The 27,679-nt window shown below is 39.2% G+C and overlaps 1 protein-coding gene across 3 annotated transcripts; it reads left to right on the top strand.

Moving 5' to 3' along the window:
• Positions 1 to 1,207: 1,207 nt before the first annotated feature.
• On the top strand, positions 1,208 to 27,679 carry pus10 (pseudouridine synthase 10). Of its 3 annotated transcripts, none has more exons than XM_057844532.1 (18): positions 1,208 to 1,373; positions 1,810 to 1,940; positions 12,443 to 12,664; positions 12,748 to 12,834; positions 13,352 to 13,386; positions 13,460 to 13,574; positions 14,007 to 14,068; positions 15,415 to 15,460; positions 18,134 to 18,198; positions 18,268 to 18,353; positions 18,422 to 18,547; positions 18,621 to 18,677; positions 18,769 to 18,845; positions 23,796 to 23,851; positions 23,925 to 24,042; positions 24,111 to 24,253; positions 24,368 to 24,467; positions 27,455 to 27,678. In XM_057844532.1, exons 2-18 carry the CDS (start codon positions 1,815 to 1,817, stop codon positions 27,491 to 27,493), a joined length of 1,560 nt encoding a protein of 519 aa, XP_057700515.1. In that variant the 5' UTR covers positions 1,208 to 1,373; positions 1,810 to 1,814; the 3' UTR covers positions 27,494 to 27,678. The 3 variants fall into 3 exon arrangements, with proteins under 3 accessions (XP_057700515.1, XP_057700514.1, XP_057700516.1); XM_057844531.1 differs by lacking the exon at positions 1,208 to 1,373 and adding an exon at positions 1,426 to 1,540 and having other exon boundaries at positions 27,455 to 27,679; XM_057844533.1 differs by lacking the exon at positions 1,208 to 1,373 and adding an exon at positions 1,432 to 1,450 and having other exon boundaries at positions 27,455 to 27,679.

Raw genomic sequence — 27,679 nt, 5'->3', positions numbered from 1 at the left:
AAATCTGGCCTTTATGGAAGAGTGGCAAGAAGAAAGCCATTTCTCAAAGATATCCATAAAAAGTCTCGTTTAAAGTTTGCCACAAGCCACCTGGGAGACACACCAAACATGTGGAAGAAGGTGCTCTGGTCAGATGAAACCAAAATTGAACTTTTTGGCCACAATGCAAAACGATATGTTTGGCGTAAAAGCAATACAGCTCATCACCCTGAACACACCATCCCCACTGTCAAACATGGTGGTGGCAGCATCATGGTTTGGGCCTGCTTTTCTTCAGCAGGGACAGGGAAGATGGTTAAAATTGACGGGAAGATGGATGCAGCCAAATACAGGAACATTTTGCAAGAAAACCTGTTGGTATCTGCACCAGACCTGAGACTGGGACGGAGATTTATCTTCCAACAGGACAATGATCCAAAACATAAAGCCAAATCTACAATGGAATAGTTGAAAAATAAACGTATCCAGGTGTTAGAATGGCCAAGTCAAAGTCCAGACCTGAATCCAATCGAGAATCTGTGGAAAGAGCTGAAGACTGCTGTTCACAAACACTCTCCATCCAACCTCACTGAGCTCGAGCTGTTTTGCAAGGAAGAATGGGCAAGAATGTCAGTCTCTCGGTGTGCAAAACTGATAGAAACATACCCCAAGCGACTTGCAGCTGTAATTGGAGCAAAAGGTGGCGCTACAAAGTATTAACGCAAGGGGGCCGAATAATATTGCACGCCCCACTTTTCAGTTTATATATTTGTTAAAAAAGTTTAAATTATCCAATACATTTTGTTCCACTTCACGATTGTGTCCCACTTGTTGTTGATTCTTGACAAAAAATTAAAATTTTATATCTTTATGTTTGAAGCCTTAAATGTGGCGAAAGGTTGCAAGGTTCGAGGGGGCCGAATACTTTTGCAAGGCACTGTACATTTCCACATGTAAAAAACGCACATACTACTACAATATTTAAATTTACTCGTATCACATTCTAATTAAAATGTGAACTGTGTAGCATTGTGCGTAGCCGATCCGTTATGATTACACCACAAGTTTCGGTACTCGAGAAATACATTTGATTTAGTTTCACTCAAAAAAATTTATTCTGAGCTGTCGCAAAACAAATACCAAATTCAGAGGTTAGGTTACTCTTGAGTACGCTATCATGGAATGAAAACAACCTGCTCTCGTTCGATTACTTTTGCCTGCTCGTCCGAGACCGGAAACGGCTTTCGATTATGTTAGCATGCCTGTCATGTCATTATAGTTTAGTTTGCAATTATTGCTATTATATTCCCGGATAATTTATGAGGGATAGTTGTGCAAGTTTTGCTCCCACCAGCTGAATGTTGACCGCGCACTTTGGCACCTTATTTTAGACGGTCAGTATGCACGATAGCTTGGCTACTTTAGCCTAATCAGCAGCCGGTGTGACCGTGACGCACATATGCAGTCCAAGGTGCTGCACACGTCTAAACGCAACAAAAAAGTAAAATAATTTCGTGTCATTATAAATAAATGAAAGCTATTCTGAAACTCAGTCGTTCAAGTAAGTGTTCTTTGGTCGGCACCAAAAAATGACATAAAGTTGAGTGTTTCATTCTGATAATTTTAGAAAAAAATAAGGCCATGATATGCTCATCAATTTTAAGTAGATATATACTGATGGAATTACAAAACAAATTTGCATTGCAATCTAATATGTCACTACGGCTAACTTACTTAAAATATATTAATCCAAATGTTCCTTTTGGATGCCCCTAGCCTTGAATGCTATTTTAACCCATGAAATCAACTTAATATTTTTGCTGTTGATAGAAACGATGCTGCCCTTGAAGGAAAAGGACAAGATCATCATCAAGAAGCTGTTGACATCCGGCTGCTGCGCTCGCTGTGTGCTCAGGTTCTGCTGCATCAGTGTACCAGACGCTTACAGGCTGACTCGCCAGGTAGACAAAAAGTAGACACCACAACAGACAGAAATGCAGGGACTACATATTATACATAGACCAGGCGCCAGCAGCTATTTTGAAAGTGAGACAAACTTCTAGTATTGATTTCTAAGTTAGCGGCCTGAACGATATTAGAAAAAACTATCCTTGCGATGTTTGCGGGGTTTGCGATATATTGCAATATTATATTGCGATAGTTGAAGAATTTTCACCAGATAATTTGAATAGCTCTGTTTAGGATAGGCGTGAACAACATTAGAAAAAATTAACACTGCAATATATTGCCAAGGCTCCACACTTACTTTTTGCATTGGTTGCACCGAACTTTTTTGTTAAAGAGATCCTCTATTTTTAAGACAAGTAATTCTTAAAAGATAAATGTTAGTATGGGTTATAATAATTTGATATTAAAACCCCTCTTAATGTTTTTGTTTTAATAAAGTTTGTAAAATTATTTTAAGTGATAGGTCGCCATTCTTGTTACGTCGCAGTGCGTGACGTGACCGGGCCTGTTGCCGAAATTCCAGCGTGTCACTCGTTAGCTTTCCCAACATGTCGTCGGTTCTACCCTTCCTATTTGAACCAGATCTGAAAAGTGAGGAGCAGGACAGCACTGTCGGTCGTTCACAAGACGAGCTTCAGGGAAAATACGTGCAGCAAATACCTGATAAGACAAAAGTTTGGCAAAAGTGTCAATGACAACAGAGCGAGAGAGCGTATGCTGTTGGGAACTCCGGTTGGGAGCGAGATTGTATGCTGTTGGGAACTCCGGTTTTATTAGTAGATATTCAAGGTAAGCATATTGCGTTTTCAAACTTATTCCAATATAATTATGTAGATTTTTAGCATCCAGAGCTGTCGTGTGCTTTACATACAGTACAGGCCAAAGAGCACACCTTGTGTAATCCATGTCTTGTACATTGTAATGCGCGGTAGGTAGGATACGTGTATAAAAGTACCAAAAAGGGGAGAAGCTTCCACCTATGCAAATTTTATTCACAAAAAATAATATTTTCACCTTGACCACTCTTCACTCGGGAGCTCAGCAGTACGCAAACACGCGTTCCCTGAGGAACGCCAACATTGTTGTAAGGTCCATGTCAGAGTCACTGTCGTCACTGTAGCGTGCCATAGTGCTTTGATTATTTGGTATGATTTGGGGAAAACTCCCACGAAGAATAGTCAACAAAAAAGATAGCAATAGTAATCCAAATCCGCGTTTTTACTCACTCGTAGATCCAGGAATTAGACCGATCCCATGGCAATATTGCAGCCGCGATCAGGCAGTCGATTCCACGAAATAGACTTATCTGAAAAGCCGCTGTGGGAACGACGAATAAAAAAAATAGACAGATCCGAAACCAATATTGCAGACACGGTGAGACCATCGGATCCAGAAAATAGACGGATCCCTTACTTGACTGAGGATCCAGGAAAAATGTTCGGGCGCCAGTTGTAACGCGTGGTGGGTAGGATACGTGCATACAGTGACCAAAAAGGGGGAGAAGCTTCCACTCATGCACATTTATTCACTAAAAATAATAATTCCACCTTGACCACTCACTTCACTCCCCTTGTTTCCATTTGACTGGAAATTGCATCCAAAAGCAGCACATCATGGCATTTTACTTCGCGAGTTTAGGCAGCAGTAAGCAATTGTTGAACACGCTACACATTTGGAAAGATTCCAATGACGTCATCACTGCGAGCCCGCAAACCATGGCGCCAACTAACGGTCAAAATATGTTGTAAATATTATAAAATATTGCCATTGATTTAACATTTTATGTGTTTCTAACAACATGTTTTAGTACAAGAGAACAATTGTGGTTTATTAGAGCCTACATGTATTTAAGGTAGAGAATCACTTTAAGGTGCACCCACACAAAATATAGGCACACCCATGTTTTTCACAAGACAAACAGTTTGGTCGCACTGCTATAAGGAGGGAAGGTGAGACTGTGACGCTGTTGAGCATGAAGCAGAAAAACATTAATATATTTTTTTGATTAATAAACCCGGTCCGTTTCACCCGATTCCGATCCTCTGAATAAAGACGCGATCGGCCCAATTTCTGATCACGTGATCATGCTTTTTAATCCTGGCTTGCTGTTTACAAAAGGGATCCAGGATCTGCACACTTGCTTCTTTTCTTAAGTAAAACGAAAGTTAACATGTTAAAAAAAAACAAAAAACAATTGCACGCCCTGCGATGTGATTATTGCGCATGGGCACATTGCGATGGCGATGTTCAAATGATATACAGCGGTACTTTTACATACGAAGTTCATTCGTTCCAGGACCTGTTTGTAAGTCAAAATGATCGTATGTTGAACAGGATTTTCCCTTTACAACACATTTTAATTCCATTAATTCATTCCACAGCCCAAAAACCTACACTAAATCCTTAATAAATACTGCTGGTACTATTACAAATGACAGTTACACAGAGCAAAACAAATAAATTATTAATACAAATTAGGAATAATAATAATAGTCATAATAATGCCTGTAATAATGTAAATAAATCGGGTTCTAATATGGCGGATTTTTGCGTGGTGTACCTGAACGCACTACGTGGCTGACTTGACAGAGGGACTCTTTAGTTTCACTTTGCTCAGCTGCGACGTACAATAGACTTGTTGTGTTGCAGAAGTTCTGAAATTAATGATTAAAAACCTGACAAAGCTGGCGATTTTTTGGCGATGTTGCCACAATAATAACTGTCACCTTAATTTATGGAGACTGGCGAACGGAGGTCGGAGGAGAACCGCTGAGCCACTTCACTGACGCACACACCACGGTCATATTTTTCTATCTTTTCAATGGTAAGCCTCACCCTTTTCCTTAGTTCAACACCTGCATTAATATTCTTGGAACCCATGTTGATTTCTCTCACAAGAAAATCCACCGTGCCTCCGTCTTTGGGGGGAAAACAAAGAAACTGCAGCGCTGTCATAAATCGTCGACTTTCGAGCGTGTCGTTGGATATAGAAACAAATGGCGAGTCAAATTTTATGTCAGATGTCGAAAGGATCGTGTGTCGAAGCGATCATATGTCGAGGTACTACTGTATTGTGCAGCCCTAGTAGAATAGAATAGAATAGAATAGAATAGAATAGAATAGAATAGAATAGAATAGAATAGAATAGAATAGAATAGGTCTTTATTGTCATTCTCAACAACTTTGTGAACAACGAAATTGGATGTGGCACTCCAGTATAAACATGTATTTGATAAATAAAATAAATAGAAAAATATATGCTCCAGAGCTATAAGTGCATAATTATAGCCTACTTAGACTGAAATATGTAAATGATGGACATAGTGCAATGCTGTCCTAATTTAGCAATGTAATTTGTGCAAAGAATAGAGTATGAATAAAAAAAAAAAAAAAACATTCTATGAATACAAACGCGGTCCAAGTAATGTGCAGGTTCACAGTTTAACCGGGTTAAAAAGGGTTTAAAAGGGTTTCTTAGGAGTTCATATTTTTTTGTGTTTAAGGTAGTATTGGCCCTGGGAAATAAGCTGTCTCTCAGCCTGTTAGTCCTTGTTTTGTAGCCTCTGCCGGAGGGCAGCAGGTCAAAGAGTTGGTGGCCGGGATGAGAAGGGTCCTTGATAATGTTAACAGCTCTTCTAGGTTCTAACACTTAAAAAAAAATAATTCTGAAGGAGATAGGAAACAAACAAATCAATCAATAGACAATATTTTTTCTCAAATGATCACGTATGCAAGATAATTTCTCATGACTCCGTCAGCTATATTTTTTGACCATGCCCGTTGGGTACCCGTGTGATCCCCAGGCAACCGTTTTAGTATATACACTAAGGGTATGACAAAATATCGAAATGTTGATATATCGTGATACTTTGCATCCCAAAACGTTATCGATATGCTCAGTGTTGTCGTTAGGCCTATCTCACGGGGGCTTCAACCCCCCTAAAATTTTCTTAAACCCCCATAAATAATTTGGTGTTTATTTAAAAAAAATGCTGACATATGCGGTATGAAGTCTCCAGAATATTATTTTAAATCAGTAATCATATAACCTGTCATTATTAACTTAAATATGATCATAAACTATCAGTTTTCCTTCAATTCATAGAGTAAGATAGAGAGCCTCTTCAGTGCGTCGTTATCCAATCCATTCCACTTATTCATAAAGAGAACGTCCACATCACTGAAACTCGAGTCAGCGTTTTCCCTGTGACCTTGCTTGCAGTCGTTACTGCCGGCAGCGTGTGTGTGTGTACCTCTGACGCACACAGAGCACAGCGTAAATAGATGGATGAAGGATGGACATAAGAAGGTTTTTCAAGAAAGCCAGTATTTATCAATGCTGGTAGTAACAGTACTTGGTAGCTGGTAGTTGGCTCCCAGCTAACAGCAGAAAGTCCCATATAATTAATAAACCAATGCTCCGTGTTTGACAAAAAAGAAAAAAGAAAAAAACTGGCTTGCGCACTACAGACAGTCTCTGCGCACGTTTTTACCTTTGTTGTTTTGCGGTCAAAAGTTACAGCCCAACTCTAAAATAACGCTGCTAGTGAGCTGCTGCTAGCTAGTTAGTCTTAAATGCATTGTGAAGGTCCTGGTTGTTTATAGAGTTAAGTGTGCACTCTTTTTACCACTATCTTTGCTTGACTTCCTTCTGGAGCATTAGCTATGTTTCTCACTTTACGCATTGATGATATTAATTAAATTCATTGTTGTGTAATGTATCTTGAAGGATCAGAAAAAAACAGTCATGTCAATTGAAAAAGAGAGTGACAGACCGATTTGCTAACCTTAAAAACAGAAAGCATTCTTTGATACATCCATTTATCAAGTAACTTGCAAATATAGCCATTTTTTCCTGTTGTTCTACTGTATTAAAAATAAACTGAAACAATTATAAAAATTAATAAATAATAAGTATGTGTTAGCTGTTTGTGAAGTTTTGTGCTTGTATGCTACGTTCACTTACATCCTGTGCATCTCCTGGGGGCTAAGCTCCCCCTGTTCACAAAACCTAGTGGCGCCCCTGGATGTGCTCATGCCAAGAATCGAGATATTGTTTTAAAAGTCAATGTGTTTAAAAAAAAAAAAAAAAAAAAAAAAAAAAAAAAAAAAAAGGGAATCAACTAGTTGCTACCAAAATCTTCCACTATAACCGTGTCTCGGTTAACTACAGTGCCTTGCAAAAGTATTCGGCCCCCTTGAATCTTGCAACCTTTCGCCACATTTCAGGCTTCAAACATAAAGATATGAAATTTAATTTTTTTGTCAAGAATCAACAACAAGTGGGACACAATCGTGAAGTGGAACAACATTTATTGGATAATTTAAACTTTTTTAACAATTAAAAAACTGAAAAGTGGGGCGTGCAATATTATTCGGCCCCTTTACTTTCAGGGCAGCAAACTCACTCCAGAAGTTCAGTGAGGATCTCTGAATGATCCAATGTTGTCCTAAATGACCGATGATGATAAATAGTAGTGATGCACGATAATACATTTTTCAACCGATACCGATAACCGATAATTTCCTCCTCATTCCAACCGATAACCGATAATGTCAAGCCGATAATTCTATTAAAAGATTTATGTAAAATTTTAAAGTATACACAAAAGAAAATATTACTGTGCAAAAATATAATTTATTGCTCTTTTTTTCAACATAGAATATGAACAAGTCGTCAATTCCAACATCTAAATAATGATAGATTGTCTGACATTGTGTAATGGTAAACTTTTGGCAACAATTACTTAGAGTAAATACCAAAGTTGCATAAAAATGCCTTTAAAAGTAAGCCATTCCTAACACATATAACATTAATACACTGCAAAATATACCTCCTTAAAACTAGTCAGTTTTAAGTGTAAATCTATTGGAAATAAGGGAAATTATCTGCCAGCGCTTCAAGTGTATTTCGCTCAGATTTCATGGAAGAAAAATAGCTAGCTGAAAATAATCTTAACAGCCTTATTTTAAGCAATACATTATTATACTTCATCCTAAAAAAAAACTTGGAAGAAGAAAAGATAATGTTATATGCTTTGTTGCACACTGTGAAAATGATTAACTCAAAAGAGCGAGATGTCACGTACCCATCCTGCAGCGCTTTGTTTACAATTGCGGCACTCACGACATTTGGTTTACAGCAGCTAAACTGATACACGGCAGTACTATTTGGATGGAGTTGGAGCTCGCATCTCCGTGCGTGTTGTTTTGTGCCTGAGTTTTGTTAAGCCGAAAATAAAGGCAGCGTTACAAAGTCATCTGACCGCTCGTCATTTTACATACTGAATGCATTATTGACTGGCTGACTTCGTTTTCTCCATGTTTAAATTATCATGTAACCACTGTGCCGTCATGATAAGCTTGCTTACTGGACATCACTTTTCCAAATGTACGTGGTGAAAATGTGATTGGCATGTTTTTCGTGAAGAATGGTGGTCGTATAAACTGCATTATTTTTTTATCCAGGGCTTTGGCTCTCGGGTCATTTCGGTTAAAAAAAAAAAAAAAAATCGTGTCTCGTCTAGGCGGCGGCTACGTTCGTACCGGATATTCCGCTCGCACCGGCCGGTTCGCCGTGGCGTATTCGGGGCCTGGCTCTGCTTGCACGCCGTGAGGGAACGCCCGAGAAACCGGGGTGTTCGCTGGAGGTCCAGAGGCCGGGGAACCGGGCTCTGCCCGCCCCGCCAATGGCGAGGCGGCGGCGGCCTGCCGGACCGGCCAGAGCGACGGGCTCTGTCGGAAGACGGCTACTTGCCGACTATCGGTCTCCAGTCGTGCCGGTGTTCAGCCTTAGACGCGAGTTTACCACCCGCCTTGGGCTGCTTTCCCAAACAACCCGACTCTGTATCGTCACAAGCCCCGTAGTTTAACTTAGTGTTTACAATAGCTTTAGCATTCCCGCGAGCAGCAGCCTCGTATTCGTTCCAAAAATCTTTGTGATGCAGTTTTAAATGGAAGCTGGGTTAGTGGTTTTGAATGAGGACGCTTTCTTTCAGCCTCGTGGAACTTCTAAGGTACGTTCCGCAGATGGCGAGAGCGTCGTTTTTTTAGTAACAGCCGCCATAATATTCTTGTCGTGTAACTCCGCCTCCTCAACCCCTCCTCCCTCATGGGCTTCAGAGAGGGGAGGGGTTGAGGAGGCGGCGTGCTGAATTCTTCGGTTGTGTACATTTGGAGGCTAAATCAAGTATATAATTATCGGATTGCATTATCGGTTGAATTTTTTTATTATCTGGATTATCTGTGTGACGTCATAATTGCCATTATCGGCCGATAATTATCGGCGACCGATATTATCGTGTATCTTTAATAAATAGAATCCACCTGTGTGTAATCAAGTCTCCGTATAAATGCACCTGCTCTGTGATAGTCTCAGGGTTCTGTTTAAAGTGCAGAGAGCATTATGAAAACCAAGGAACACACCAGGCAGGTCCGAGATACTGTTGTGGAGAAGTTTAAAGCCGGATTTGGATACAAAAAGATTTCCCAAGCTTTAAACATCTCAAGGAGCACTGTGCAAGCCATCATATTGAAATGGAAGGAGCATCAGACCACTGCAAATCTACCAAAACCCGGCCGTCCTTCCAAACTTTCTTCTCAAACAAGGAGAAAACTGATCAGAGATGCAGCCAAGAGGCCCATGATCACTCTGGATGAACTGCAGAGATCTACAGCTAAGGTGGGAGAGTCTGTCCATAGGACAACAATCAGTCGTACACTGCACAAATCTGGCCTTTATGGAAGAGTGGCAAGAAGAAAGCCATTTCTCAAAGATATCCATAAAAAGTCTCGTTTAAAGTTTGCCACAAGCCACCTGGGAGACACACCAAACATGTGGAAGAAGGTGCTCTGGTCAGATGAAACCAAAATGGAACGTTTTGGCCACAATGCAAAACGATATGTTTGGCGTAAAAGCAATACAGCTCATCACCCTGAACACACCATCCCCACTGTCAAACATGATGGTGGCAGCATCATGGTTTGGGCCTGCTTTTCTTCAGCAGGGACAGGGAAGATGGTTAAAATTGACGGGAAGATGGATGCAGCCAAATACAGGAACATTTTGCAAGAAAACCTGTTGGTATCTGCACCTGACCTGAGACTGGGACAGAGATTTATCTTCCAACAGGACAATGATCCAAAACATAAAGCCAAATCTACAATGGAATGGTTCAAAAATAAACGTATCCAGGTGTTAGAATGGCCAAGTCAAAGTCCAGACCTGAATCCAATCGAGAATCTGTGGAAAGAGCTGAAGACTGCTGTTCACAAACACTCTCCATCCAACCTCACTGAGCTCGAGCTGTTTTGCAAGGAAGAATGGGCAAGAATGTCAGTCTCTCGATGTGCAAAACTGATAGAAACATACCCCAAGCGACTTGCAGCTGTAATTGGAGCAAAAGGTGGCGCTACAAAGAATTAACGCAAGGGGGCCGAATAATATTGCACGCCCCACTTTTCAGTTTTTTATTTGTTAAAAAAGTTTAAATTATCCAATAAATGTTGTTCCACTTCACGATTGTGTCCCACTTGTTGTTGATTCTTGACAAAAAATTAAATTTCATATCTTTATGTTTGAAGCCTGAAATGTGGCGAAAGGTTGCAAGATTCAAGGGGGCTGAATACTTTTGCAAGGCACTGTATATGGTTGCCATTGGTGGTGCTTGAAGCTCAATCCATTAAGACTGGGAAGGGCGAATGAACCCTACGTTCACAGTCGATTTACAGGTCACTCTCTGTTCATTTTAGGGCATTTACAGGTCACTTCCTGTTCTGTAACCCCGAAGTCCACAGGAAGTGACCAATAAAATGCCCCAAAAACAACAGGAAGTGACTGAAAATCAAAAGGTAATGGCCGAAAATTACCTCGTTGTATGGCATTGGCTGCCTCTGACAGCCATTGAATTGGGAGGGGCCTGTTTGAAGTGGGAGTGGTTAATTTGCTACATCCTCCTAGTTCAAATCTATTGGACGTCTATCAGTGATAAACTTACAGCAGAAGGATAAAAAGAGCTTGGTTTTCTGTTTATTAGTGTTTTTTATTTTTTTTAAATATCCTAGAATGATTTCCTGATCAATGTATCGATAATCATTGTATTGCTATGTCATGAGCTCATCGTGAGCTTTGAATCACAAATCGTATCGTATCGTTAGGTACCAAGTGGTTCCCACCCCTAATATACACAGAGAAGCTGTCGTGAACGTTGAAATTCAACGTCAATGCCGGCGCCATACTGGACGTGTCAGAGTGGAGCAATAAATGACACTCCATTTTTTTGCTAACCCTAAATGTTTGGACTAAAACAGGATCAAAAACCTCTCCTTGGGAGTAATTTTTTTGGGAAAGAGAGCCTTCTCCTTACAAGACCAAACATGAAACGTCTCTTGTAGTTAAAACCTCTCAGGAAAATAATCCTCTCCCAGAGGAACTTTTTTCATTGGTACTTGATCATTATTTTTGGACATGTACCTTCTCTTTACACTAGAACTCTAGTTAATTTTATTGTGCTATGGTGTTTACTGACTGGACAGTATACGCATAATTAACATACAAGGGTTATATAAACATTGATGAATCATTGATTAAAAGTGACACTCTACATATGATTCTTATGACATTTGACATAAAATTTGACTCGTCATTTGTCTCGACATGCTCGAAATATAACAATTCATGACTGCGTTGCAATTTCATTGTCTTGCTGTACAGCAGATTTTCTTGTGAGAGAAATCAACATGGGTTCCAAAAAGGTTAGTGCAGGTGGTGAAAAAAAGGAAAAAGGTGACGCTTACCATTGAAATTAAGAAGGAAATGATTGAAAAATTTGAGCGTGGTGTGCGTGTGAGTGAACTGGCTAGACGACACGGCTCACTCTATCCTGTAAATTAAGGTGTATCCAGTAAATTAGGGTGGCAATAAAAGTGCTTTTTAAATTTATTTTTTATAATTGTTTTTCATGGGTCTTACTCTTATCCAATGCATTTGTTAAATTAGACAACACAGCTCACTGTATCCACATGCACCCGCCGTCTCCTCTGATATCTGTTCGCCAGTCTGTATAAGTTAGGTGATAATAAAACCTTTTTTTAATCTCTGATTTATTATTATTACGATTTGTATTTATAATTGATTTGTTTTGCTAAATGTAATTGCTATTAGTAATTGTACATGCACTATTTATTAAGGATTTAGCATAGGTTTTTGGCGTGTGGAACGAATTAATCGAATAATAATGTATTCTTATGGGAAAATTCTGCTCGTCATACGACCATTTTGACTTACAAACCAGATCCTGTTACAAATTAAATTTTTATGTAGAGGTACCACTGTATAGTGTTTTTGGTGCCACTATTTTCCCAAGCATATAATAAATGACAGGCATCCACTTTGATCTGTTTTGTCCAGTAACTTAGATCTGCCCCATCCAATATGGAAGACACACTGCAATAAAACCCTGGAACTGATCTATCATGTATTTTTACTCGTAAACAGGAAACGCTGAGGCAGCTTCGAGCTTTTATTGGCGAACATGAGGACTGTAAAACGTCAGAGTCCACAACGAAAGAAAAAAATAATTCCCAAGATGCCTCACTGTCGGAACCTGCCAGTAAAAGAAGCAAGCTGGAACCGGAGGAACCTACAGAGGAGTCAAGTGTGTGTGTGGTGTGCTTGGGTGTCCTGCAGCACCTCAGTGACCTTAGCCAAGCTAAACAGGTGTGACACATCCACAAAATTGTTGAATCTACCTCAGAAAAGCATAAAGAATGAATGAAGGAAGGTGACTCGTGTGTTTTTAGATTGCCGACACGGTCAAGAAGGAAAAGTACGAGGTTGACTCTTTGGTGCTGTCCATTTCGCTGCCTGCCCAGATGTATGTGCGCGAGGTCAGTATATGTGTGCCTAGAATGTGTACACACTCATTGACTTCCAAAGAAAAATGTGAACAATTTTCTCCATAAATTGCTGATTCGAGATGTTTTTAAGTATTAACTCGTTTTCTGCCATTGATGTTGATTTTGTCCAATTTTAATGAGGGGTTGGCAGCGATCGAACGATTTCAACATGTCAGGTTTTGACCCCTGAGATAATGGACAGGTACTGTTTAGGTCACTAGCTCAATCAGCTCCATCTAGTGTTGAAGCTTAAAAGTGCAATAGAATGTAGGCTGAACTCAAGCTTCTGGTGCTGGCTGTATTCGATGATTTTTTTTTTCTTATTTTGCAGCGGGTTGCAGTTTGGACACATGTACCATTATTTCTCATGTATAGTCTGAACAAATTGACCCTTTAAAATTTGCTAAATTGCTTGTGTTTGAATCTATCCTAACACAAACAATTTAGCAAATTCTTACATGTTTGCATTCATTTGGTATACTTTTTGGACACCTGTTTGAATCCACAGCATTCGTGTTGGCTTCACGTAAAGGAGCAAGTGAGGTAACGACCGCTTATTCCCCAAAATACGGCTTGATGACGCACGCTTCTGACAAAGCATCACATAACCCACCAGAGCCAAGTGCTGCGTGCTGGGCCGCGATGATGTCATCCAGGTGAAAGAGGCTTTCAAGTGGATCATGCAGGGCCTGCTGACACAGGAGCTGGGCGGCGTCGCTGTGGTAGCCAAGGTGAGGGAGCGTTTGATCTGGACACCCAATCATAGAGTCTTTTAAAAAAAAAAAACAATCTTTTCACACAAAATCCCAAAAAACAAATGACGATACCAAGTTTTGCTTATTATTTTATTCAATTATTGCTTTATTTCACAAAAAGAAATCAATAAAAATAGTCTTACTCATAAATTACCAAACTCCTAACTGCATATTAAATCCATTTTCGAGTTTCTCTCAGAAAACTGGTGGTAGGGAAGCCCGACAGGCCTATAAGACACTGAGAGAAATTTTCTACTTTTCCCTACCGAAGGAAATTGAAAATGCCATTAGATCCATCTATACAAAGCAGAAAATAGATTTAGCATCGGCCCATAAGTTTTCATTTGGGCGGAGTCGGACTTTCACACATAAATGACCTACAAATGAGTTTTTGGTGTTTGTTTCCAGAGTGCGCTGGAGGTCAGCGTGGGCTTCACTCACCCAGAGACGGATGCCGACTGCCACTTTCTGTGAGTTTGGGAGCCTGTTGTCATAGCTTCATCCTGTGCCACTTTAACACTGGGCAGGGTTTATGCAGGTCATTAAAAAGCATTAAAAGTCATTAAGTGTATTTTGTCAAAATTCAGTCATGATAATGCTTTTACATTAAAAAATATTAAAGTAAATGTTCGAGGCATTAAAAATTATGTTGACGGTTAAAAAAAAGTTTTTTTTTTTCTTTTTCCTTTTTTTTTTTTTGAGTTGTCTAATATCATCGGGTAGCCGGGATAACAGAACATAAGATCATTACAGGATAAGAGAGCTGATACGGACGGCTACACGATAATATCGGACGATAAATGCATTTTAAAATGATATCTGATAATATCGACATTGGTTTTTCATTATCGGTATGTTGCCTTCAAAGCGAATGTAGAAGCCTTCTGTCTTTGTACAAGGGCTGGTCACAGTTTAGTACCACAATTATGCTTACAATCATTTTTTTTTTTTACAGGGTTTATGTGTGTCATTAAAAGTCACTAAATGGATTTTGTAAAAATTCAAGCTTTAGAAAGCATTAAACCAAATGTTTGAGGCATTTAAAATTATGTAAACTAGAACCCTTTGTACAAGGGCTTGTCACAGTTTAGCACAGCAACTACGCTTGTCGACCTTAAATGTCTCCAAACTAAGATTCTTTGGATTTGTTATGTGAGTAGACCATTTGCATTCAAGGTGCAAACAATGAATGAAAAATGAATGATTGAAAGGAATTTTAAACTCATTACCTACCTCATTCACTGTTCTGAAGCTGTGTCCCTTTGTTGTTGTTTTGAGCCAGAAGCTCTCTGTTAGCCATATGTGATACGGTAGTGCCTTTTTGGCACTTTGCACTTACACGTCATCCCCAAAAAATGATGTCTGCATTATTTTCATATCAACAACAAATGTAGTAGTGCAATATAGGCACTTTTCCATAAATTCAGTTGAAGTTGTTCTCTTATTTTTCACAGAATGCTTATTGGAAAACCATGAAGTTGTTACATTTATCATTATTAAAGTATCCAGTGGGGCACCACAAACAATTAGCCATAAAATTGTAGGTTCACGATCGCATATATCAGTATCCGCTTGATATCGTTGTCGGATTTTTGGAGTTTGACAATACCGGTGTATCGGTTAAAGTCATTATGGGACAACTTTACTTACAATTTGTGTGTGAAACTATCTGCAGTTGGGCATGCATGGGCATGAAATTACTTTAAAGTGGCATTACAAAGCATTAAATGAGATTTACTGATACTTGTGATTTACTGATACTTGTAGAAACCTGCTGGGGTATTCTTTTGGGATTAACTGGATTTTTGTCTTTCAGTGCGTCCACTTGTCCCGACTGCTTCAAACCTACCAAGAACAAACTGGTGAGCCGAGAATGCGCCTTTTACCAGATTTCTTCAATTATTTAACCTAGGAAATGTACATCTTGGATTGGATGTATATTTTCTTGGGATGTCTTAAATACATATTTTTCCATGTGAATTCAGGTCACCTGATTTTGAGGATTTTATACATATAATACATTAGAAGTGTATTAAATGTCTTCTTTTGCCCAATTTGAACAAAGCTATCCCAACATTATAGCCATATAAAATGGTTATTAGTACAGCAGTGGTTTCAATTAAGTGAAAGAAAAAAGAAAAAATCCTTCCTTTCCAAATGAGTTATGTAGCACCAAACTAGGTTGCACACAAAGTTGAAATATTTTATTTTACACGAGTAAACTTACATAAAAAAAATAAAGTCTGCGTTCCAATGTGATATATTAAGGTATCTTGATTGTGATTTTCTTGACCTTTTTGCTGTCGCTGGACATTTTCTCATTGTTCTGCAATGTTTGTTCAAGTAGTGTGAATATAAATATACATATAATAAATTGTACTATATGACCCATATATAATGCAATATCCCTATTAGGGATGTCCTGCTCCGATCCTGCCATTTTTCAGAGGATCAGAATCAGGTGAAAAGCATTTGGTTTTTCATTAAAATTTTACAGAGGTAGTCCCCGGTTTATAAACGAGCTCCGTTCCTGTGGTTACGATGTAACCGGGATTTCTGTGTAAGTAAGAATTAATCCCTTAAATACCTCAAAACACCCTCTAAATTAAAAAAAAAAAAAAAAAAACTTTCCAAAAAAAACGTGTATTATACGTCATTGCACTGTCTTCGCCAAGACGTTGGAACTAAGTCCTAGCTACGCAGTGAGCTAAGCTCCGAAATGACGATGTCAGACGTCCGTGTGGTTTACTGACCTTGTTCAGCTGCTCATGACATCATTGTTTACAGAATGAAACTAAAATAAAATCAAATCAGTCTCTTCAATAACAGCAAATCAAATTTGCATATACAAGTAGCTGCTGATACAGCAATAACAAACAATTAGCATGTATCAGTTAGCGTACGTGCATCATCAAAAACAATCACATAAACTCGTATTCGACTACAATTGAAAACGCACAATAAACAGTGCAAAAGGGGTTATATACAGCCGTTGCCTCTGGATGCTTCACAAAAAACAAGTGTGCGCGCAGGCTGTCACCTCTGTCACTCGGTTTCTCTGAGTGTTTAGAGTGGCCGCATCTGTACATGCGCTTGCTTCGCGTTCTTCGCTTCCTGCGGCAAAATAAAAGCATGCATCACGAATCAAATGTCAACATTTATATATATTAAAAAATAACAATAATGAGACACGGGGTTCTTAAAGTCGAAATCGCTTAAGTCGGGTGCGTCATAACCCAGGGACTCCCTGTATTAATGTTTTTCTGCTTCATGCTTTTACAGCGCCACACCATCCCTCCTTTTTAGCAGTGCAGCCAAACTGTCCGTTGCCGCTTGCATTTGGTACTTAAAGTTAACGATTATTGACAGGTTTGTAGTTTTGATCTCGCTAGAAAAGCTTGGTAGCGCTACGCTAGGACGGATTTTTTTTGCCTAGTAATTCGGACAATATTTTATCCCTGTTTGCACTACGTTTAAGGTGCGTTTATAACCACACTCTGGCATTGATGCCTGCGCAAAAAGGAGCAGCCTCATCCGTGACGTCATTGTCCGCACGGGTCAACTCTGAACCTGAAGCTTACAATTTTTCGGCGTTGTTCGATGTCTTCTCCGGACATATTCAAGCGTAAAAATGTACAAGTTCTTTCAGTTGTAAAAAGAGAAGCAGGAAAGCCGCGTCTGTACCATTCACCTCCATTGTTTACGATGCTGTAATGGCAATGGCGTGTTCCGTGACGTGACTTCCTTTGTATCTGATTATTTAACGGATAGCCTGGTTATAATAGGCGGTTTAGGCGCCATTCATAAAATTATGCGCCCCTCTAGCCCGTGTAATAAAATCTGTGGACAAGAGGTACAATAGTGTAGCCGACACTTTAATTAATTACACGTTTAAGACCATTATCCGTCCTAGTGTAGACGTAGCCTAACTTTATAAAGCATTTGATAAATATGATATTTTTCTGTGTTATTCTTGTTTAAAAATAATTCACATTATGAAGGCAGCACGGTGGGACTGTGACATGTTTGGAACTTTTGTTGAAATTAAAAACTTCTTTTTTCGGTATCGGATTGGGACTCATTATCGGCAGATTTTTAAAATCAGTTGACTCGTACATGGGTGCAAAAATATGCAATAGGGACATCCCTAATCCTTGTACCTCTGGATTATTTTGTTGCTTGTAGCCCTTAATTCATTGACTGCCATTGACAGGGTGACAGTGAGTGATCAGGTTTCACTGCCGTTGATGGCAATAGACTTCCAATCCAATTTGAGTAGGGGGTTCAACCGCCACCAGTTCTCTTATTCAAAATGGATTGGACATCTACTGCCGTTTATGGTAGCCAATGATTTAATATGTAAAAATAAATAAATACGTTTTAAAAACCCGATCTCCATGAAATTGACGTGATCAGGTGCAAGGACATCGGTATTATTTTACTTGTCAAGAACTTCTAGAAATTAAATTTGTTTCTGAAAAAGATGTACGGATGAAATCAAATTTGACAACTAACGACAAACTGTGTGCGTGCAGTCAGTGTTTACCCGCATGGCAGTGGTGAAAGCTTTGGAGAAGATCCCTGACAGCAAATTTACCAAGTCAGTCTTGCCTTAAAGAGTCCTCTTGTGCTTAAAACGTTGCTGTAATGGTTTTGTTTTGCTTGTCAGACACTCACCGTGCCCGCCGTCCCGACCCACCAGCAGCTGCACGCCGCAGGACGTCCAGTGCGTCCACACGTCCGTCTTTGTGGCGGGTAAGTGTCAGAATGCAAAGCCTTTTTTGTCTTTTTGGCTTGTCGGACTATTGTCAGGTGTTCTTCAGGGCGCTACAATAAGTTTTGCCGCAGCCTGCCACAGACGCCCTGGCTCATCGACGGTGAGCGGCGGATGGAGTCGTCGGTGGAGGAGCTCATCGCCACGCCCGTCCTGGCCGCGTTCAGAGCGCAAGGTGAAAATTGTTGACAACAGTGTAAGCTGCGACGATGACGTTCATCTAACTTGTTATAGCAATGTTTGTCCAGGGTTTAATTTCTCCTCATCCGGCCGTGAAGACGTGGACGTGCGCACATTGGGAAATGGTAAAGGACACAAATGGAAAAAGAAATGGGTGCAATGTCATCATCACCATCGCAACAATTCCTCCTCTTTTTCATCTTCTTTGTCTTCCAGGTCGACCGTTTGCGTTGGAGCTGCTGAACCCTCACAAGGGCAAACTCGGCGAGGAGAACATGAAGAACGTACAGCAGGTCCTGTGACACAGTGTGTGTTGACATGATGTTGACATACTTACTTCAGTGTTGGGAAAGTTCATTTTCTACATGAACTAGTTCAAATTGCAGTTCACAAATTTTAAATGAACTGTTCAGTTCATAGTTCATAATTCAAAATTTTGAACTAAAGTTCATGGTTCCAAAAAATGAACTTTTGTAGTTCAGTTCTTTTTGTTCGCCAAAAATGGTTGCAAGCTATTATTGGCAGTGTCCATATAGAACCACAGACAGCAATTCATGTATCCTTTTTAACACAGAAACTATGTGTCAGATTCATCTTCATATTCAATTTCAAATCCTTGTCCAACCAGGGTTTACACTAGCAGTGAGGGGGCAGCCCTCAGATTACTGGGATTTCCATAGTGCTTTGCTGCCACTCCTTCAGTCCACACATTAGCAGCTCTACAGGTTTTATCTAAAGTATATTTTCATAAGCAAAAGCAAAACCTTGCTGTTTGAATGTTCTTTATTGTGACAACAACTAGGTTGTCTAGCTGCGGCTGGGAGAGACAGAAAACGGGGCCACTCTGGTATGCTGTTAGCGGTATTTGGGTGGCAGAGGTACTGCTCTGGCCAACCGTTGCCGTCTCTTTCTTAATCGCACATGCTCGCAGTCGCAGATACCTAGCAAGGCTTGTCGCATGCTTTATTTCGATGTGCCGTTTAAGGTTGGCTAAAGACGTTACCGACGTACGGACGGTCTTCTTCAATCCAGGTGGACAAAGTTTACAAGTAAACGTTATATTTTTGCCATCCGGGTCGGTACTGACTTTTTCGTAAAACTCTTTTAAATGCTGGTACTGTGTAGAAAGTTGCTCTGAGCGGGCCGGGTTTCGAGAGCTGCCAGCTTCTGTGTTCATGCTGCTGTTGTTGTGATGACATATTTGCTTAAACAATACGGCCGTGACAGGCAGCTTGGGTTGCCAGGTTGGATAATTTTCCGCTATTAAGGTTAATTTTTTTATTGTGTGTTTTTAGCCTATGGCTTTATATGCAGTTTTGTCGGTAAGGCTCTAAATGTGATGAACTCATGAACGAAGTTATGAGCACCGCTCACAACCGCTAGAATGAGCGCGTTCACAGTAACGTTCATGAGACAGAAATATGATGCGTTCAATTCACGTTCGCCCAAAATATGAACGTGTTCATGAACGATCGTTGAACGCGTTCATGCACAACACTGACTTACTTTATCTTAATAATTACTAGTTTTTTTCTGACATTTTTTCAAAATTGTGTTATTTTTTAGTTGTTTTAATACTTTTATTTTGTTTGAAAATCTAGCAGGTATTGTGACACTGACAAACCCTATTTTATTATTTTATTTTATATTCTTATTTTTTTATATTGTTATTTTTCTACTTTTCAATCAATTCATTTATCTAAATATTTTTATTTTATTAATGTATTTATTCAATCTTTTTTTTTTTTACAGGGTTTATGCGTGTCATTAAAAAGCATTAAAAGTCATTAAATGATTTTGTCAAAATTCAGGCCTTAAAAAACATTAAACTCCATGTTTGAGGCTTTAAAAATTATGTAAATTTGACGGTTTTAAAAAACTTTTTTTTTTTTTAACACAATTAGAGTTATCTCATATTATCGGGTAGCCGATAACATTGGCCAATAAAAGCATTTTGAAATGATATCAGATAATATTGACATTATTGGCTTTAGGCCAATGAGCATGTGTCCTTCAAAGTGAATGTTGAAGCCTTCTGCCTTTGTACAAGAGCTGCTCACAGCTTAGCACAGCAGTTATGCTTATTGACCATTAGATGTCTCTAAACTAATGCTTGGGATTTGATATGTGAGTATGCAATTTGCATTCAAGGTGCAAAAATTAAATGAACGATAAATGATCGAAAAATTAATGAATTATAAAGTCATTACATACATCATTCACTGTACTGTGCCTTTGTTGAGCCAGAAGCACTGTGTGAGCCATATGTGATATGGCAATACCTTATAGGCACTTGCACTTGATCGAAAAAACTGATGTTTGCACAATTTTGATTCCAACAATAAATATAGTGGTGCAATATAAGCACTTTTTTCATAAATTTGTTTTTTTAGAAAACCTTGAACATTTATCAGTCTTAAAGTATCCGATGGAGCATCATTATGCAATAGCGTGCTGCACGCAACATGTCACCTTTGCTTATTAATATTCATGAAGCTAGCAAGTGTTGCTAGGGGGGGGTCAAACTCGCCCGTGTCACTCATGCTAGACAAATGGAAATAGTGTACGAATGAGATGTCTACTCAGCTAAACCTACTAATTCTGTCCGAAAATTATACCCCTGATATCAAATTCACTGGTAATGATGTGGAAGGACATACAAATGTTCAGTTGAAGAGATGGCTTGAGTGTAGGAGGTAGAAAAAGACGGGAAAAAGAGCCGACCTAATCCAGGGGTAGCTTTTTTCTTTTTTTTTCTTTTGCTTACTAACATTGCCTTACGCCACTGACATTAGCCACGTTTACATGCTGACTTTTATTCATACCGATTCAAATCATTCCGAATGGAAATTTCAGATCAGCTGTTTACATGTCACTTCATCTATTCCGATCCAGCGTTTACATGTGTCTGCCTTTATTCCGAAAGGACGTTTGACAACTGCCGTCTGACATGCGCAGATTAATCAAAACAAAGCGTCACGTTGCAAAACATGGAGATCGATCGTCAGAGTGCTGCTGTTTTAACTTTAACCCACTTGTTGTGTTTGTGGGGTCGTATCCGCTTCTGCTGTTTTGCTCTTTTGCCTTGTAGTAGCCGGTTTTCCACCGGTTTCTAATCTGGTCAACGCTCCGGTCTATTCCGGCTTCGTGTAACCTCTCGTGAACTTTTTTAAATAATTCACTGTTCCTCGTTTTACGCCCGTCTAAGCGAGCAATTATATTCAATTCTTTTAAAGTTTGAATTAAATACAATGTTTCCGCCGGACTCCAATTAGGTGCGCTGTGCTTGGAAGCCATGTTGCAAGTGACGTTACTTACGTCACAAAGTGACGTCACTACGGAGCATGTGCAGAAAGAACGCAACCAGACACCATTCCGCTTCCCTGTTTACATGATATAATTTTACTTCTAATCGGTTTGGGAAAAGGAATATTCCACCCCTGTGAATCGGAATGAAATTCCATTCGGTTTGGGCCTGTTCATTCCGAATGAGGTGTTTATATGGAACACATTTATTCGGTTTGAACAAATATTCCGATTGTAATTGGAATATTTGGCTCCATGTAAACGTGGCAAGTGACATTCTCCTGTTTCAAAAAGCTATCCTTTACCACCATATGCTCTACAAATGTACTTTACTTGAAACATTTGAATTTGAGTAAACTAGCCAAGGAATTAGCTTGAAATATGCTGTTATTATAGCAGCATATTTCAAGCTAATTCTAGTCCACTTAAATGTGAATGAAATATGCTTTAGTTACTGAAGTTTTATGTATAACTTCAGTGGCCATAAAATTTGTAATTACTGAAATGTACAGTGCATCACAATAACTTATTGTGATATTATTAAACATGAGGTTGTTGTATAGTAAGAGGGCCATTTTGTTAATATTCCCGATTTGTTGTTTGATAGAACAAATATTCAAACATCAAAATAGTGTAACGTCGCTTACTGTAATATGTATGACAATCCGATTTACACTACATAATCCAACAATATTTTTTAACACTTTTATTTTCTTCTGTGTCAGTAACATCGAGAGGTGACATCATATAGAGATCCAACAAGAACTTTGCTGCGTCGAGAACAGTATTTGCCGGGTCCACCACTTTCCTTTTTGACGTTGGAGTGCTTGCGAATGGTGGTGTTGGTGGTTTTCTCTTGCACCTGACAATACGTTCAATCTGCAACAATAAACCAAAATTTTTTACAAAAACTCTGCTAACTCCTACTGGTAATAACATCTCAAACATGTCACCGTAAGTGAGGCCTTAGTTCTTAACAACAAATTCTTAATTCTCAACAACTAAATAAAAAAGATTGTCCATAGATATCACGAATGATGTGCGAGGCAATCTGACTGTTGGCAACACAGGTCAGAACAACAGTAGCAGTCAGATACCGTTTTTTTTTTTTTTCAGGTCATTAATTGTCAGACAGAAGCAGCACGGCAAAACACCAAGCTACAAGCTTACCTCTTTCGGGCAGGATGGCTCAAGACTCATCTGTAGGATCATGGCCCCCAACAAAATGTTTAGTACATATGAAGGTGAATGGCTTCACCTTGCTGGCGTTAAAGTGGTCCGCACAAGTTGATCCATCGTTCACATTTATCTTGAGTTTTTGGCTTCGTTAAACGAATGAAGAAAACATCCTTCATATGTGGACAGTCGTAATATCTACAGTCGTTTCTACAAGTTCCATAACAGCAGTGTTTACTCGGCATGTTATTTTTTGAGAGATAACCGGCAGAAAACAGGCAGTATTAGCATGGGTCGTCTGCGAGTGCTCTACTGTATGTTGACCCCCTTCCGGTTTACTATGGTGACGTCACGCTGCCTTGCTGTCTTTTTGGGGGGGGCAGGTGCATTTGAAACTGTGGACGCAATGTCTGCACACTATTTTGATTAATCTTTTTGTTTGAATTATTTTCATTTCTTAAATAGTATTATTTTTAACGTCATTATTTTTCAGTTCAACTTATTTTTATGTTCATTTATTTTTTCATCATTTTAATTAACAATGTATGCGTTGACTTAATGTCGACAAACCTCTTATTTTAAGTTCAAATTTTTGAAACAAAATTATTTTCTATTTGTTAATGATTTTTTAATTAAATTGATTATTTAAATTTAGATGCTGTGACACTTGTGTCTGTGATGCTTATAGGTGCTATTTTAACTTTTTTTTCTATTTTTCTATTTTAATAAATGCATTTATTTCATTATTTTTAAATGTCCAGGTCATCAATGCATCTTCCGAGAAGATCCGAGTTCGTGATCTGCAGATGGTCAGCAGGTACAAGCTTTCCAACTCTTTTGGTTTCCTAGGAGTTTCCCCAGTACTCATGCCTAATGTGCGCACACGTTAGGGACGCCATGAGTCGTATGAAGGAGGGCGAGGAAGAGAAGACCAAGTCGTACCGAGCGTTGGTGTGGACGCAAAAGTCCATCCGGAAAGACGACATCGCCTTCATCGACCGCATCAAGGTGAGCGCGGCCAGATATGGCGTTTGTCGCCGAAATGTGCCGGTGTTGACGTTTGATCGTCGTTCAAGGACCTGACCGTGGACCAGAAGACCCCTCTGAGAGTTCTGCACCGTCGCACTTTGGCGGTCCGCCAGCGTCTCATCCATAGCATGAGTGCAAACTTCGTGGACGAACACCACTTCCAGCTCGGCCTCAAGACACAGGCCGGCACGTATCCTCGTTCTGACCTGCCGCTTCACTCTTTCTATTCAGACTTAATCTCCTGCCTCTCAATTGCTGTTATTATGTGCATTTTGAAGATGTTCTCCTGAAACCGTCCATTCAGATACATCAAAGAGTTTGTCCATGGAGACTTTGGGCGTACTAAACCAAACTTGTGTCAGCTTCTAGACACGGACACAGACATACTAGAACTAGATGTACAGGTACAACTGTTTTCTTTTTTATTTTTGTGTCTCTGGCATATGTAGGTAAGTAAAAAGACTGTCTAGTATAAATGACGTTCATGTCAAAGTTTGCAAATTAGACTTTTGATCATGGAGAAAATATTTTTTAAGCTACCTTAATGCATTCATATCAATTAACACTTTTAGGGACAGTGTCCACAACAGCCAAATAAAGATTAAGACCTTTAACCCTTGAAAGGGCAACTGACTATTTTTGGTTATTAAAAAGTATATTACCTTTTTTTTTTAAAAGTATAAATTACTATTTTTTAATATATTTGATGGTAGCTTTGTATGTAATGCAAAAGCTACCATCTATAATATTATTTTTACAGATATACAGAATGACCGGAATTCTCATTTGACGTGGGCTCTCTTTCATTTGACACCCCAAAAATCAGTTTGCCCAAAATTGCAGGTTTTTTGAAAAAAATATAAATAAAAACGCTTCTTGTCCTACAATGTTTGTCCAAATAACATCATTTATCCATCAAAACATTTAGAACGTTAAGAGTGACAAAATTTATATTGTTTTTGCCAAAAATATACGGTTCAGCCAAAATTTGCCCAAAACATACACATTTATTTCCATTAGCCTAAATTTTCCATTCTTTTCCAAAGGCCCTATTCACCCGCCTTTCATTTCAATAGCACAAAAATTTGCATTAACTCCTAACCCAAGTGAGCCGTTATCAACAGGAAGTGACCCTGAAATGCCCCCAAATCAATGGGGATTTGACCCCTGCATGCCTCAAAATCAACAGGAAGTGACCCAATATGGATAGGAAGTGAACCCGAAATGCCCCCAAATCAACAGGAAGTGAACCCAAAATGCTCCTAAATCAACAAGAGATGACACGATATCTACAGGAAGTCCAAGATGCTACAAAGGGAATATTCAGTATTTGCTAAAAACTTACGGTTTGACCAAAATTTGCCAAAAACATACCCATTTATTCCTATTCGCCAAAATTTCTCATTCAATTCCGAACGCCCTTTTTGCCCGGCTTTCAATTCAATAGTACAAAAACTTCCATTCACGCCTGTTGATTTGCAACCCAATTTGCCCAATATCAATAGGTAGTGACCCCAAAATCAACAGGTCGTGACCCAATAAGTACAGGAAGTGATGATGGAATGCCCAAAAGTCAACAGAAAGTGACCTTGAAATGCCCCCAAATCAACAGGTAGTGAGTGACCTGATATCTACAGGCATGCTTCTAAATCAAGAGTAAGTGACCCTCAAATGTATCAAAATCAACAGGATGTGACCCAATGTTTACAGGAAGTGAACCCAAAATGTCCCCAAATTAACAGGAAGTGACCCTAAATAAACAGGAAGTGACGCAATATCTCCAAGAAGTCTGAGATGCCTCAAAATCAACAGGAAGTGAACCGATATACCAATCATCAAAGCAAAGCTACCATCGCATTTGTTTTGTTTTGTCGTGTTTATATAAGTATAAATGAATGCCATGTTATTGAAAGCAAATTAATGATATTAAAATGAACTAAAACAAATAGTTACAGCCACAACTAATACTCTAAAGTAGAGTAATATTTTTCCTAGTATTGAACTCATTGCATGCCATTGACGGCAATGGAGGTCCAATTTAAACTGTCATTTAAACTGGGAAAACTGACTGATTGCTCACGTTTCCGTACCATTGATGAATTGCCCCTACCAATCAAAATGGATTGAACGTCTAGGCCGGTGTTTTTCAACCATTTCTGAGTCACGGCACGTTTTTACATTGGAAAAAAATCTCGCGGCACACCAAAAACAGAAAATGTTACTTTCTGTACATCATTTTTAATTATAAATAATTTGTCTAAATTTATACTTACTCAATATGAAACTTGAGCCTGTTTAGATGAACACAAAGCCGATATCCTGGCAGGAATCTTCTTCAATAGCACTCAGTCTCTCTCCATTTTCTATTTTTTTTAATAGCACTTAGGCTTGAAAAGCTCAGAATTATCAGACAGGGGGACTTTAGCAATGTCTTTAAACACATCAGGGCCAAGCATCTCGCTGACAATGGCTCTTCAGGCAGGTAATATTAATGTCTCTATTTGGATTTAGCAACAAGTTCAGCAACAAGGTATCTGGCTATGAGGGCTTTCTAATTTACCTTTGTAGTTTTTCTAAAAAAAAAAAGTTGCCTGTTTCTCTGTGTTTTCACAAAGGCGAACAAATTAGTCCAACTTGTTTTGAAGCGACGGAAGTTTCGTTTGGAGATGACGTTTAAACTTGCTTTGCACCATGGCGCTGTTGGATTGCTGCTCGTGTCGCGTTCAACAACTGCTCGGATTTCTAGCCATCAGCCACCTTGCTGTCCTCGTCAATGTTTTGGAATAAAACACATTGGAATAAAACACAGAGGGGAGGATTGACAGTCATCACATATGGATTAGGTGGCTGATGGCTAGAAATCCGCGCAGTTCTTGAACGCGACACGAGAAATACCTCGCTCATCTGCACACGACCGCAACCTTCTATCCACTTATTCCTTCCTACTGCAACTCCGCCCGACAACGTTTTTAAGAAGAAGAAGAAAAAGCGATATTGAATAACATCTCGCGGTAAACCTGACGATCACACTGTTTAAAAAAACACTGGTTTAGGCAATGGCTATGGCAGCCAATGAGTGCCCTTAATTAAAGCAGACTTGCGCTAGGTTAGCCACTTCGGAGCCCTGAAACTAACAAATAACTTGCAAACGAAACGGAATTTTTAAAATCAACTCCACCAATTTACTAAACCCCTGCTAACTCGAAGATTAAGCCTCATGTCAAAAATCCTGAACTTCCGCTTTAAGGGTAAAAAAAATTATAATAATAACAGACATTAAAATCACACTGTTGTGGTAACTCATTAGCTAATGTCTACTAGTGATGAAATTTAACTATTTAAATTAGTTTGTTTTTAAGAGCTGTAAGTCTTCTTGTTTTCTGTCCTGCAGTCTGTAGATGTGGACTGGCCTCCCGCCTTGCCAGACTGAACTCCATTCACCTGCACTGGCACCTCAACAGGAATTCACTTGGAGTGGCACACAATGCGGATGTGATTTAACACCACTTGGAGAATTTTTTTTGACAGATTTCATGGCAACATGCTGGGAACAGTTCAGTAGAGATTAAACATTTTTGTTGTTGTTGTTGAATTAAATAACTAAAGCAAATATTCG

The sequence above is a fragment of the Corythoichthys intestinalis genome, chromosome 8 (assembly GCF_030265065.1).
Source record: "Corythoichthys intestinalis isolate RoL2023-P3 chromosome 8, ASM3026506v1, whole genome shotgun sequence".
Taxonomy (NCBI): Eukaryota; Metazoa; Chordata; class Actinopteri; order Syngnathiformes; family Syngnathidae; genus Corythoichthys; species Corythoichthys intestinalis.
This window is presented reverse-complemented; position numbering and strand designations above follow the sequence as displayed.